Genomic DNA, 14653 nt, shown 5'->3' with positions numbered 1-14653 from the left:
ACTCTGTCGCCCAAGCCAGAGTGCAATGGCATGATCTTGGCTCACTGCAACCTCCGCCTCCCAGGTTCAAGCGATTCTCCTGCCTTAGCCTCCTGAGTAGCTGGGATTACAGGTGCACACAACCACGCCCAGCTAATTTTTGTATTTTTAGTAGAGACGGGGTTTCACTATGTTGGCCAGGATGAGTCTCAAAACTCCTCTCCTCGTGATCCACCCGCCTCAACTCCCAAAGTGCTGGGATTACAGGTGTGAGCCACTGCGCCCAGCCCACAAGTTCTATTATGGGTAGCTTTGTGCAAGTGGGCTGGGGTCCCAACAGGAAGCAAAATCTCCCAATATGCAGGCCATGGATCTTTCGATTCACAAGACCTTTGAAAGAACATTTGTCAGACTGCCAAGTTTAGGTATGGATTGTGGCTCATCCACTAAGTCTCTGTGACCATGAAGAAGTCATTTCCCCTCTTCTAATTCTTATTCTAAACTGAATATAACAGTGCCATCCTAGCTGGCAGAAGGTGGGTGGCGAGGAGGAAGAGAGAGACAAGCATGAGCTGAGTCACTCTGCTCTCTGCACTCGTCTGAGTCTGTCCTTGCAAATCTCCAGGTAGGACTGGCAGGCACCATCACCCTTTCACTCATGGGGGCAGCTGTCACATTACAGGAGAGAATACATACATGGAATCTAAAAAAATGATTTCCAAAATGTAAGACTGGAAAACCTCTTCAATCCCACTGCCTTTTTCTTTTTACTCCCTAAGGGATGGAACTTCCTCATGATGCTTTGAATTCTTTTTATGAAAAGACACCCCGCTTTCTGGTGACCCTGCATGCTTCTAGTGGTTTTCCCATGCCTGCCTATGAAGGTTTTCTACTTGGGTTCAGAGTCAATAATAATAACGAATAGCAGCAAAGGAACAGCAGGTATTGTTTGTTGAGAGCCTATGATATACACTGTTGCTGAGCCCTTTCTAGCAACCATCCATAATCCATACAACTACCAGGTGAGGTCAGTATTACTTTCTCCACGTTATAGATAAGAAAACTAAGCCTCAGAGAAGTTTAGTGAGTTGGCCAAGGAAGGCCATCTTAATAACGGCAGGGCTGGGATTTAAACCATTGTATGGCTGATTCCAAAGCATGTTTTTTTCTGTTCCTATTGCATTATGAGGCCTCTAGTCAGTTTACAAAACGCATCAAAGACTCTAGGCAATGCTTCTCGTTTGTGATTTCTTCCCATCACTATCCTGCAGAATGGAATACCTTCCAGGTGGTCAGAAAGTTCTCCCACTGAAATCCCAGCTGCAGGGTAAATGGGTGGATATGAAGTGGGCTGGGCAGATGGAATGGCAAAGAGACCCCACATGCCTTCCCCCTGCACCAAAAGAATTGTGATTTCACTTCCAAATCACTAACCTGGTGAGGCACGAGCCCAAGAGAGGTTGGAGGCTCATTCATCCGATCGTCACTGCTGCTGGCAATGGCATAGCCCCTGAGGACAGGAAACAATCAGAGCTGCTCATTTAATCCAAGTTTAACACATGGGAGGATGATCTAAGCAGAAGTCTACATAAGATTCATAAGGATAACTAAAATGCCCCTTGCTGGGCAGTGTAAGTTAGCAAAAAAATAATTTCCCTGGGACAAAAGGCAAGAAGAGTAATTTAAAAATGCATGGTTTGGAGTAAGAAAGACCTGAGCTTGTGACCATAGGCAAGTTGCCTAACTTCTCTGTGCTTCAAATCCATCATCTACAAAGTAGGAATGAGGGAGCTCTGGAGCTCTGATTAATAAATGAGGAATCTACTATACCAATTGCCAGTGCAATGTTTGGCATATCAGAGGCCAATAAACATTAACTCACTTACTATGAAATAGTCTTATCAAACATCACAGAACATTTCCGCACTGAAAATTTGAAGAGGAAAATTTTCTAACCTTAACTTCTTGAGCTGATATAAATGGTAATGAAATGTAGGAAATAAAAGTAAAGAATGAATTGGGCAAAACTAATGCACTACTCTCTGAACAATGGAGTGATACTTCTGTCACCAAAGAGATGTGACACAGGACCTGGTGTTTAAACTATGACCAGGGTAAATGTGGCAGACGGATGGTCAGCGTCAAGGAAGCATAAAGTCAGCTCTCAAAGATTTTGTCCCAAATACTTCCTGTCAGAGGATGGCAATAAACTGAAATGACAGATAGCTAAGGTGGATGACAAAGAGGAAGACAAAAAAGTTCTGCTTTTCGTTTATCTCAGAGTACCCATACTAGTTACATATACAACCACAAATTTTAACTGCTGAGGAAAGCTTTGAGTCACACGATAAATAGAATATTCATGTTAATTTGCATATTGACTTTCTGAGAACTGGAAAAATAAATCTTTCAAAAATTCGATTTTCTGCTGCCTGTATTGCAAACAACATAACAAAGTGATTAAACATAGTTTGGAGCCACACTGATTGAGCTAAACCCTGGCTTTTCCATTTACTATGTTAATTTGGCCACTTACTTATCCTCACTATGCCTTGATTTTCCCATCAAAACCGGGACTAATAATAATAGTTCTTTCCTAACAGGTTTGCTATGAAGATTAAAGGAGGCCAGGTGCAATGGCTCATGCCTGTAATCCCAGCACTTTGGGAGGCCAAGGCGGGTGGATCACCTCCGATCACTGAGGTCAGAGGTTCAAGACCAGCCTGACCAATATGGCAAAACCCCGTCTCTACTAAAAATACAAAAATTAGCCGGGCATGGTGGCGTATGCCTGTAATCCCAGTTACTTGGGAGGCTGAGGCAGGAGAATCACTTGAACCCAGAAGGCAGAGGTTGCAGTGAGCCAAAATCGTGCCATTGCACTCCAGCCTGGGCAACAAGAGCGAAATTCCGTCTCATTAAAAAAAAAAAAAAAGATTGAAGGAGGCAATATTTCTGAAGTGCTTAGACCAGTGCCTAGCACAAAGTAAGCCCTATATAAGCGTTGGAAAAATAAAATAAACCATAATTTGTCCAAAAGGATGCAGAAATGTGGCCACAAAGGAAACGTGCCAAGTTATCTCAGCCCAAAGAACCAGACCTGCTTTTTCTAGTCTTGTGTTTTTGAGGGTAAAGTAGTGAAATTCTCTGAAAAGTCAGACTGAGAAAAGGCCACGGGAGACACTGATGAATGACTGCCTACAAAAGCTTTGTTTAAATGCTCATCTCCCACTAGCAAACTCACCCTTCTGGATGCTGCAAAACAGATACCATCAATTCCACGGCCAGGGCTCCTGCAATCATGGCCAATCCTGGACGACTCACAGTACACTGCTGGTCCAAGGTCCGGTCTCTGGTTGACTGCAAAGAAACAATCATTGGTGTGTGCTGAACGTTCTATTCCATTCAACTCTAGCTGTCTCAAGTATGAAATCCTCTGTAACAAATCTTTAAATTATAACCAGATGCTCATTGTTAGCAAAGAACATCCAGCTTCAAGTACATCATTTCTTGAGATTATCAAAATAAACAAAATACACAATTTAGGTAACTAAATGAGGTAATATGCTAAAAAGGATCAGCAGCTTAAACAGATTGGGGGATATCAACCAAAAATGAGGGCTTAGCTGCCTCATATAAAGGCACTGCATCATGTGTTCCTTTACGTGACTCAATTCAGTTCTGTGCTTGGTAGTTAAGTGACAGAGACACAGAAAGGAACAATGATTAGAATAGTGCAAATGATTCTGCCCTGCCATTTTAACTAACACCTCAAAGTGACCGTGAGATGGGAGCAACAATTTACTATTATTGCAGCCCTCAGTTCCTATGTTCCTCTCACAACATGGGCATCACCTCTCTGGGTGATTCTAGGGTTTACTACAAGTATTTTTTTTTTTTTTCCTACAACATGGCTCTGAACATGGTTGCTGGTTCAACCAAAGAGAGTCTAACCATCCCACTCTGGGCAAATTAAAGAGGTTGTTAGGAATATTTTTGACTCTATGAAAATTTTACCTTATGAGCAAATGGGACTTTACTGCAAGGGACCACTAATCGTATTTGTTGACAATAACTAAATAACAAGACCAGCTGTATATTATAACACCATGACAGAGATCATCAAGCCATCCTTCTTCATATAAGAGAATGGTCATCTTCTTTTCTTTATATTGGGAGGACATAAAAGCCAGTCATCCAAAGGAGATATGAGTTATTAAGTGAAAAACTTTAAAACAAAGGAAAAATAGAGGGGAGGTTACAGAAAACATCTCTGCATTGCCTCACTGGAAATTTTTTATCTGTTCTGATAAAGGAACAGCCCTACACACAGACAGACTTGTGTGAAGTTCTGAAAGCCATAGAATCTTAATTTGTACAGTGTAGTCTTGCTGTTCAAAGCACTGTCGCACTTGACCCACTTTGCACTGTGAGTTGACAGGGCAAGTATTTTTCCCTCCCCTATTAGCATTGCCAGGGAGAATACAAGACACTCAGTTAAATTTGAATTTCAGATAAATAAATTTTTAGTATAAGTGGGTCTTGAATATTGCATGGGACATATACTAAAAAATTATTCATTATTGGCCAGGCATGGTGGCTCACGCCTGTAATGCCAGCACTTTGGGAGACCAAGGCAGGGGGATCACAAGGTCAGGAGTTTGAGACCAGCCGGACCAACATGGTGAAACTCCTCTCTACTAAAAATACAAAAATTAGCCGGGCATGGTGGCACATGCCTGTAATCTCAGCTACTCAGGAGGCTGAGGCAGGAGAATCACTTGAACCCAGGAGGCAGAGGTTGCAGTGAGCTGAGATCGTGCCACTGCACTCGAGCCTGGGTGACAGAGCGAGACTGTCTCAAAAAAAAAAAAAAAAAAATCATTATTAACTGAAATTCAAAGTTAGCTGGGAATCCTATATTTTTACTTACTAAATCTGACACGCCTACACACCACTCCTATTTTGCAGAGGCAGAAGGAACCTAAGAGACTTTTTGGAATTACCTGGGAGGCAGTGTCAAGGCATTGATGGAATCTGATCTTTAGACTCCTAATTTGTAATGTTGTCTTGACTAAGAGAAGCACAGGAGACAATACTGAGTGCTACTAGGGATTAGTCTGCTGTGGTTTCCTCAATAAGCTTTCCAAAAATATGGTTTGTAGCCGCGTTTATATTGGTGAACAAGGAACAGCTGTACAGTTGATGACGCCAGTCAAGGTTCATAATGAGATAATGCCACCCTCCCCAAATTGGAGAATTCTTCTCTTTGTTAAAAGATAATATTTATTTATTTATTTATTTTATTTTTTTATTTTTATTTTTTTGAGACGGAGTCTCGCTCTGTCACCCAGGCTGGAGTGCAGTGGCGCGATCTCGGCTCACTGCAAGCTCCGCCTCCCGGGTTTACGCCATTCTCCTGCCTCAGCCTCCCGAGTAGCTGGGACTACAGGCGCCCGCCACCTCGCCCGGCTAGTTTTTTTTTTGTATTTTTTTAGTAGAGACGGGGTTTCACCGTGTAGGCCAGGATGGTCTCGATCTCCTGACCTCGTGATCCACCCGTCTCGGCCTCCCAAAGTGCTGGGATTACAGGCTTGAGCCACCGCGCCCGGCCAAAAGATAATATTTAAATTAACCAGGAAAATTTTCCCTAAAATCAGCTGATTTATGACTCGACCTAATGAAAGGGCCGAGTCTGTCTGCCTCAGCGCACAAGTTGGTGATAGGAAATATTTGGAACTAAAGAGAAATCCACTTACATCTCCTGGGGCCACCACATCATTGCAGAAATAGCAGCCAAGCTTGTAACCAGGGATGTTGGCAAAAAGTGATGAGCCCAGGAGGTCAGCAGATGCCACAGGGTGGTTTGGATACAAGTCCCCAGCATCTTGCTGCTTTGGTTTCTTTAGGCCATGTCTCATGACAACAAATGTGTCAAATCCCAAAGCAGCATTGATGACCAGCTGCAGGTTTCAAGGAATAAAAGAGCAGAGTTAAAAGACACATATATTTGAAGCTGTGGCTAATTCCATATTTGCTCAACTTTTTAAAATTTATTTTTTGCAAGTAAGTGTAATTAGATTATAAAAGTTAATGATGATAAAAGCTACCCACTACCGAGGGCTTATTAAGTACAAAAGACCTAATTATATCACAATTATCATAAATTATCTTATTTAATTTCATTTGAAACTAAAAACAGACCAGGCACAGTGGCTCATAACCTGTAATCCCAGCACTTTGGGAGGCCGAGGAGGGCAGACTGTCTGAGGTCAGGAGTTCAAGACCAGCCCGGCAACATGATGAAACCCTGTCTCTACTAAAAATACAAAAAAATTAGCCGAGCATGGTGGCATGCGCCAGTAGTCCCAGCTACTCAGGAGGCAGAGGCACGAGAAACGCTTGAACCTGGGAGGTGGAGGTTGCAGTGAGCCGAGATTCCACCACTGCACTCCAGCCTGGGCGACAGAACAAGATTCTATCTCCAACAAAGAAAAAAGCAAAAAAAAAAGACTCATAACAAACATTTCTTATTTATAGATGAGGATACTGAAAGTCAGAGAAGTTAGTTCTATAACTTGCCCAAGGTCACTTATCTGGCAAGAAGTAGGTGTATAAAACCAAGAAAACACATTTTGAGAATGTGTTCTCAAACACATTCTTTCTACCATTATACTATACTGTCATGTCCACATAGGTTTGTTTTTGTAACAGCTTTATTGAGATATAATTCACATACCATATAATTCACCCTTCATGTAGATTTTTTTTGGTATCCCAGTAGCTGGAATTATAAGCACATGCCACCATGCCTGCCTGGCTCTGCATAGTTAGTATTTTGTTTTGTTTTGTTTTTTGTTTTTGAGACGGGATCTTGCTCCAATGTCCAGGCTGGAATGCAATGGCGTGATGTTGGTTCACTGCAGCCTCAACCTCCCAGGCTCAAATGATCTTCCTGCCTCACCCTCCCGAGTAGCTGGGAGCACCAGTGTGCATCACCACACCTACCTAATTTTTTGTTTTTTTTTCTAGAGATAGAGTCTCACCAAGTTGCCCAGGCTAGTCTCAAACTCCTGTGTCAAGCAATCCTCCCAAAGTGCTAGGATTACAGATGTGAGCCACCATGTCCAGCCCAACACATAAATTTTTAAAAAAACATTTTTTTCATTATACTATAACAACTTTTCATAGTTCTAATTTAACTTATTATCCCAAATTTCTGATAATATAGAAAGTTTGAAAAATAAAGGATAAACACACTACAAAAGAAAAAATCACTTAACCCACAGCTCAAAAAATTATCATTAACAGTTTGGGGTATTTTTTCCTATTATTTTCTCTCTTTCCCTCCCATTCTCTCCGTCTTTCTCCCTTCTTCTTGCCCTCTTTCTCTCTCCTCTCTCAATAGACAGATAAGTAGATACATAGGAAGACATATATAAATATTTAACATAATTGCTATAAAATATATACAATATTGTATCTTCCTTATTTAATATAATGCGGCATTTTCCATCTTATTAAAACTCCTTTGAAAACATACTGTGGCCGGGCGCGGTGGCTCACGCCTGTAATCCCAGCACTTTGGGAGGCCAAGACGGGCGGATCACGAGGTCAGGAGATCGAGACCATCCTGGCTAACACGGTAAAACCCTGTCTCTACTAAAAAATACAAAAAACTAGGGGGGCGTGGTGGCGGGAACCTGTAGTCCCAGCTACTCAGGAGGCTGAGGCAGGAGAATGGCGTAAACCCGGGAGGCGGAGCTTGCAGTGAGCTGAGATCCGGCCACTGTACTCCAGCCTGGGTGACAGAGCGAGACTCCATCTCAAAAAAAAAATAAATAAATAAAGAAAACATACTGTGAATGGCTGCATACTATTCCATCATAGGTATGCACCATGATTTAGTTCACTATTCAACACTGTTGGCCCTCGAAGTTGTCATTGACCAAGCAGTGGTGAATAAGACCAAGTCTCTGTCCTCTTGGAGCTTACTTTCAGTGTAAGTACAGTATACCTTTCAGTGTAGAGTATCTCAAAAGATTATTATGAAAATTAAGCAGTAAATGATACCTATTACATTGGGTGAGGGTGTGTGAGGTGAAGACAGAGTCTGAAGCAGAAGCCCTTTGGCCCTATGCTACCAGGTCACACAAACCACATCTCTGCTCTGGGGAAGGGAAGGTTAGGGACACTCCTCCCTCTGGAGTGGTGGTGCATTAAATCATAAATCATAATTAGAGACAGTACCTACCTTTCTCTTGCTTGCAGCAATGACAGCAGGAAGCCACCTGCTCTCCCTGGTGTCCATCAACAGGAAAATGACATCATGGCTTTCGATGAGCTGCTCCAGTTGCTCCACATCTCTGCGGGCTTGCTCCAGAGTGACACTGGAGAAGTTCACTGGATGCCCAGGCATGGGTATGCTCATGTTGAATCCTCTGGCATTCTAGGGAAACACCAGGATGTAGTTATGTCTGGAGCAATGGTATAGGCAATATCTCACAGCCCACACGTCCCACAGCTGCCTGCACTTACTTGTGGTCACGTACATGAGCTCTCCCTATGCACTATTCTGCTGCACCCTTCCCATGCCCTCTCTCTTCTTCACCTCTGCATCCTAGAACACCTTGACCTATCACCCCAGGGCCCTGAGGCAGGGCAGGGCAGCAAGCAAAGACATACGGATCTCAGTTCCAAAGTGGAGGGGGCTCATCCTACCTGAGGTAAGGACACTGGAGAAAACTGTGTATCTTTGGCTCTTTCCAGTCATCCAAGGCCAAGAAACTTTATCACAGCACCTTCTGCCTACCCAAGTACCTCTGTTTTTTTTTCTTTTCTTTTCTGTGTTTTGGGGCTTTTTGTTTTTTGTTTTTGTTTTCGAGACAAGGTCTTGCTCTGTCGCCAAGGCTAGAGGGCACTGGCACAATCATAGTTCACTGAAACCATGTCCTCTTGGGCTCAAGGGATCCTCCTACCTCAGCTTCCCAAGTAGCTGGGACTATAGGCACACATCACCACACCCGGATGACTTTTTAATTTTTAGTAGAGAGGTTTCACTATGTTGCCCAGGCTGCTCTCGAACACCTTGGCTCAAGGAATCCTCCTGATTCGGCCTCTAAAGTGCTGGAATGACAGGCATAAGCCATTGTACCCTGACTAAGTACCTCTTTCCAACTGGGCTATATCTTCCTATTTGCTTCCAAATTGCCCTCCCTTCTGTTTCCTCAGTGTTAAACATCTCCATATGGAGTGTTCTAGCAAATATAATTTTATCTAATACATTCACATTAGGTTAGAATGACTGATGATCTTGCCTTAATCCTTTCAGGGGTATATTCATTTTAAAAAATCTCAAATACAAAAAACTACTTGCTAACTTAGAGCCAAAAGATCTACTTATGAGTATGTAGATATTTTTGTGGGGCAGAAGGAGTTACAGTGGGTGATGTCATGTCAGGGTGTGGGACAGAGTAAGGCTTCACTCTCTGTCCAAAAGTAGAAGCTGTCCAGCAACCTGAGTTCCCTGAATTGGGATTTTTTACACATGCTTTAGAACAGCTCTATAATTTACCATCTACCCCTTGATGACCGCATAATATTTTGGCATATTAACAGTGAGTCATATATGGGTGCTAATGAAGCCAGGAACACTGACTTTCCATAAAAGATGAATGTGTTCTAGAATCATAAACTGTACCCTTAACCCTGGTACACCACTGGCCATAGGGAAGTGTTTGAAAACATCGGCTTTTTCACTCATTTGCCAAAACCCCTCACTTACTGGAAAAATAGCTCAAGGGACAAGGCAAGCAGATCTTTTTAAAAAGAAATATCAAATTTGTAGATTGTGGATATTTTTTCATTATCTTCGACTTTAAACCTAATCTCTGGAATTCAAAAAGGAAGAACAACAATTTCAAAAGGAATGAAAAATAGAGTGGCAAGCAAAGCAGGAAAGGACGTGAGGCAAAAAGGATTTCAGAAAGAAGAAAGGTGCACAAACATGTCTATTTTAACAATGAGACTAGCACAGCTATCAGGATCTCATTAATTAATTCATTAAGCATTGTGCACCTACCATGTACCAAATGCTGTAATAAGCAATAATAAAAGCAATGACTACAGTAATAATCACAATACCTGCAATACCTTACTGACATACTACAGTTGACAAAGCATGTTAAATGGTGGTAGCTTGATCCAAAGACTATTATGTATGTATTTTCATGACACCAAGATGGAAGCATAATCATGCAATACCAATTCTGAACTTTTGAATAATAAAGTAACTTTGCTAACCTAAATAAATCTCTACTTGCTAAAATTTCAGCCAGTAAGCTAACGTAAGAGCCCATCAGTTATGTCCACATCCCAGAGGCTGGAATTCAGCAACTTTCAACACAGTGGTTTTCTTCTTGGCTGTATATCAGAACCACCTAGAGAGTTTAATGGCCAAGCTTTTTCCCAGACCATTTAAATGGAAATCTCTAGGAATGAGCCCAGGCACCAATATTTTCTAAAACTCCCCTGATGATTCAAAGGTGCAGCCAGGTTGAGGTATAATTTACATAAAGTTAAATACATAGATCTTACATGCACAGTTCAATGTATTCTGACAAATGAGAGATTAACCACTGCATACAACTATCAAGATATAGAATATTTCCATGATGCCAGAACATGCTCTTGTGTTCCCCCTTAGTCGGTCCCCACTTGTCCCCAGATGACAACTGATCTGACTTCATAAGCCATAGATTAGACTATTCTAGAACATATCACATAAATGATATGCTAGGGTATACAATTGTTTGTGTTTGGCTTCTTTTGCTCAGCATAATGCTTTTGAGGTTCATTTATATTGTTAAGTATCAATAATACATTCCTTTTGTGGTATAACTATACTATTATTTATTTATCAGTTCTCCTGTTGATGGTGATTTGGGTTATTTCTAGATTTGGGCTGTTTTGAACAAAGTTGCCATGGACAATTTTGTATAAGTATTTTCATGTATATATGTTCTCATTTCTCTTAGGTAAAGATCTAAAAGTACAATTTCTGGGTCACAAGGTGGGCATATGTTAAATTTCATGAGAAACAGCCAGATTTCCAAAGTAGTTATTTTACCAATGTATAAGTGTTTTTGTTGCTCCACACCCTGACAACATTTAGCATTGTCAGTCTTCTTAATCTCAGCCATTTTAGTAGGTGTATAAGTGATATATCTTTCTGGTTTTAATTTGTATTTCCCTGATGACTATTGACATTGAGCATTTTCACATGTTCAATAGCCATTTATAGATCTTCATCATGAATTAAGTACCTGTTCAAGCTTTTTTCCCCTTAAAAAAAAAGTTGGTTTATGTGTCTTGTTATTGAGTGGTAGGAGTTATCTTGCATATTCTGGATAAAACAGGACTACATATGTCTTCTCAGTTTGGCCAGTTTTTTCCTTCTTTGAAAGGCATCTTTTGAGAAGCAGAAGTTTTAAATTTGTATAAAGTCAACCAAGTTACCATTTTGAGTTTATGGTATTTACTAGGTCCTAAGAAATCTTTATTACAAGACCACTAAGATGCTTTCCCCTAGAAACTTTAAAGGGGCCATTCTGGGTGTCACTTAAAGGCTCAGAGTATTCAGTGAGGTCTCTCCACTCTGTATACAGGACTCCAGTGTCTCCCAGCTCGTGTGAGCTCTGGAATCTCCATTCTGCTCATAGCTCTCTGGTAGTGTGTTTTTGCCTGGTCTGACTGTTGTGCTGTGAGTACATACAGCTCACTATTCAGTCAAAGACTCAAGGTGCTACCAGGCACTCCTGCGCACAGCTCCCTCATTTCTGTTACTATGTCCTGCGAACTCCAGCCACCTCAGCTGCTCTGAACTCTGCTTGTTCCTTCAGCTCACTGAGACCAAGAGTATCTCCCTGGGCTCCCACAGGCTATAGCATGGGCCAGAAAGTGCCTTCATGTAATAAGCTGGGACAAATCTTTCCTTCCCTCTGTCTGGGACCACAGTCTTTTACTACCTACTGTTCGCTGTCTGAAAAGAATCATTTTACATATTTTGTCCCAGTGTGTAATTGTTTATGGTGGCAGAGCTAGTCCAGTATCCACTACTCATCAGGGTTGAAGCAGATGTCCAAATTCAGGTTTTAAAACCTCAAGTGTGGCTCCATAATCCAACACCTTTTTTTTTTTTTTCCTGTGAGACGGAGTCTTGCTTTGTCACCAGGCTGGAGTGCAGTGGCGTGGTCTCAGCTCACTGCAACCTCTGACTCCCGGATTCAAGCGATTCTCCTGCCTCAGACTCCCGAGTAGCTGAGACTACAGGTGTGTGCCACCATGCCCCGCTAATTTTTGTATTTTTAGTAGAGACGGGGTTTCACTCTGTTGGCCAGGATGGGTCTCAATCTCTTGACTTCATGATCCACCTGCCTCAGCCTCCCAAAGCACTAGGATTACAGGCATGAGCAACTGTGCCCGGTCTCATAATCCAACATCTTATTGCCTCAAATAGCTATTTGATTTATAGAAGATCAGTTGTTTTCTTATTCAATTTACTCTTCCCCAAGATCAGGTATTTGTAGCAGAGCAGTTCTTTTCATATAATTTTATCACAGCATTTTTAAAGGCACATGGAAAGGGCCAATGTGACACCTATATCCTGGAGTAGAAGAGAAGGAATTAGTCAAAGAATACCATACAGATAAAATGCAAGTGTTTCTTATGAGCTGGACATTTGAGATACTGGAAGATCTGGGGCCACAGTACAGTTAGTTTGGGATAAATATATTTTAGAGCAAAAAACGAAAGTCAAACTCTCTAGTTCTGAGGGAGTGTTTAAGGTTTTTCGGGCCAACTATTCAGTGAAACCACCCTGTCCCTGAGTTCTGTCAGCCAGGAGAAGCAGGGTGAAGGGTGCTCATGACCTCCTGGTACACTTCTTTGCATTTCCTGTGTTAGTCCATTTCACACTGCTATAAAGGAATACTTGCGGCAATTAAATGAAAAGAGGTTTATTTGGCTTGTGGTTCTCCAGGCTGTACAAGAAGTATAGTGCTGGCATCTGCTTCTGATGAGGGAAGCTTCCACTCATGGTGAAAGGCGAAGGGGGAGCAGGTGCATCACATGGCAAGGGAGGGAGCAGGAGAGATGCCAGGCTCTTTCAAACAACTAGCTCTTGCGCACGTGAACTAAGACATCGAGAACTCACTCATTAATGTGGGGCGGGCACCAAACCATACATGAGGGATCCACCTCCATGACCCAAACACCTCCCACCAGCCCCACCTCCAACAGTGAGGATCACAATTCAACATGAGATTTGCAGAGGACATCCAAATCAAATCACTTCCTATGAATTTACTATTTCAAAATTTAAACTTTTTCTTTCTTTCTTTCTTTTTTTTTTTTGAGACAGACTCTCGCTCTGTCACCAGGCTGGAATGCAGTGGTGCGATCTCGGCTCACTGTAACCTCCACCTCCCGGTTCAAATGATTCTCCTGCCTCAGCCTCCTGAGTAGCTGGGACCACAGGTGCGTGCCACCACACCCAGCTCATTTTTGTATTTTTAGTAGAGACAGGGTTTCACTAAACTCTGTTGTGTTGGCCAAGATGATCTTGATCTCTTAACCTCATGATCTGCTCACCTCAGCCTCCCAAAGTGCTGGGATTACAGGCATCAGTCACTGTGCCTGGCCCAAAATTTAAACATTTTAAAAGGGTCTATCACCCATTATTTTTTTCTTTTCCAAGTCAAATGTCACTCGACTTCAAGCATTGAGATTAGAATCTTGCAATAAAAAGTAAGGGATAGCCCAAATTAGATAATCTTGCATTAATAAAACCAATCTTTCTAACTTTTCCAGGTAACCAGATATTTAGGAAGTCTGCATTTAACACAGTTCTTACCTTCAAAAGGCCACTTTTCTTCCCTGGAATGCTCCTCCTGGTCCCTGGCCTTTCCCACCACTCTCTGGTCCTTGCCTCCCTCCCCAAGATCCCTTCTGATCAATTCCTTCAGAGCTCAGACCAAATATCACTTCCTTAAGAAGGCTTTCCCTGCCCCCGCCCCCCGACACCTGTCCAGGTCCTGCTCTTCTATATTTCCTGAGCAATGTCTACTTATCCTTTTATTTAGTATTTCAATTATAATTCAATAAAATATAAGTTCTATAAGGGCAGAACCATGTCTTGTTCACTTAGGTTGAGTCTTTTCTCCATAGCCTGGTAGAAGGAAGGTGATGAATAAGTATCCGTTGAATGAAGAAACTGTACTAAATCAAGCATATAAGGAAAGCCCCTTAAGGCTGGCTAACCAATAAGTTAAATAGTTTCACAAGTATTTTTCATGAATGTGATGAATTATACTAGTACTTCGATGGGTTGTATATATTATCTACTATTATTTATAAGGCATGAAGAATAAAAGTATAGAAGACATGGACCCTGGCCTGGGGGACTTACTAGTCCAACAAGGAAAACAGAGTAACACGATGTAAGTGTGAAGGAAGAGGCTTGATGCCGGAGGGCTGTTTCCAAGAACAGTTGGACTTGCTCTCTCAGGCCCAGCATGGCGATCCTTGCTCCCACCTCAGCCTTCTCTTCCTCCTCATCTTCTTTGACTTCTATGTTGCAGCCACCCTGGTTTTCTTCCAATTCCACAAAAGTACC

General features: G+C 42.0%; 1 protein-coding gene across 11 annotated transcripts in view; it reads right to left on the bottom strand.

Annotated features, from left to right (window-relative positions):
* Positions 1 to 14653, bottom strand: part of ATG7 (autophagy related 7) — a 273593-nt gene that overhangs the window by 183950 nt on the left and 74990 nt on the right. For 10 of the 11 annotated variants that reach the window (XM_033210683.1, XM_033210689.1, XM_033210693.1 and 7 more), the window contains 4 exons: positions 8234 to 8428; positions 5739 to 5942; positions 3224 to 3339; positions 1414 to 1489 (listed from right to left, as the gene is read on the bottom strand). In XM_033210683.1, the coding sequence (XP_033066574.1) occupies positions 1414 to 1489; positions 3224 to 3339; positions 5739 to 5942; positions 8234 to 8428 (591 nt within the window). The remainder of the gene's footprint in view (positions 1 to 1413; positions 1490 to 3223; positions 3340 to 5738; positions 5943 to 8233; positions 8429 to 14653) is intronic. The other variant, XM_033210692.1, reaches the window with a different exon arrangement.

Source organism: Trachypithecus francoisi, unplaced genomic scaffold (genome assembly GCF_009764315.1).
Source record: "Trachypithecus francoisi isolate TF-2019V2 unplaced genomic scaffold, Tfra_2.0 Lachesis_group0, whole genome shotgun sequence".
Classification (NCBI taxonomy): Eukaryota; Metazoa; Chordata; class Mammalia; order Primates; family Cercopithecidae; genus Trachypithecus; species Trachypithecus francoisi.
This window is presented reverse-complemented; position numbering and strand designations above follow the sequence as displayed.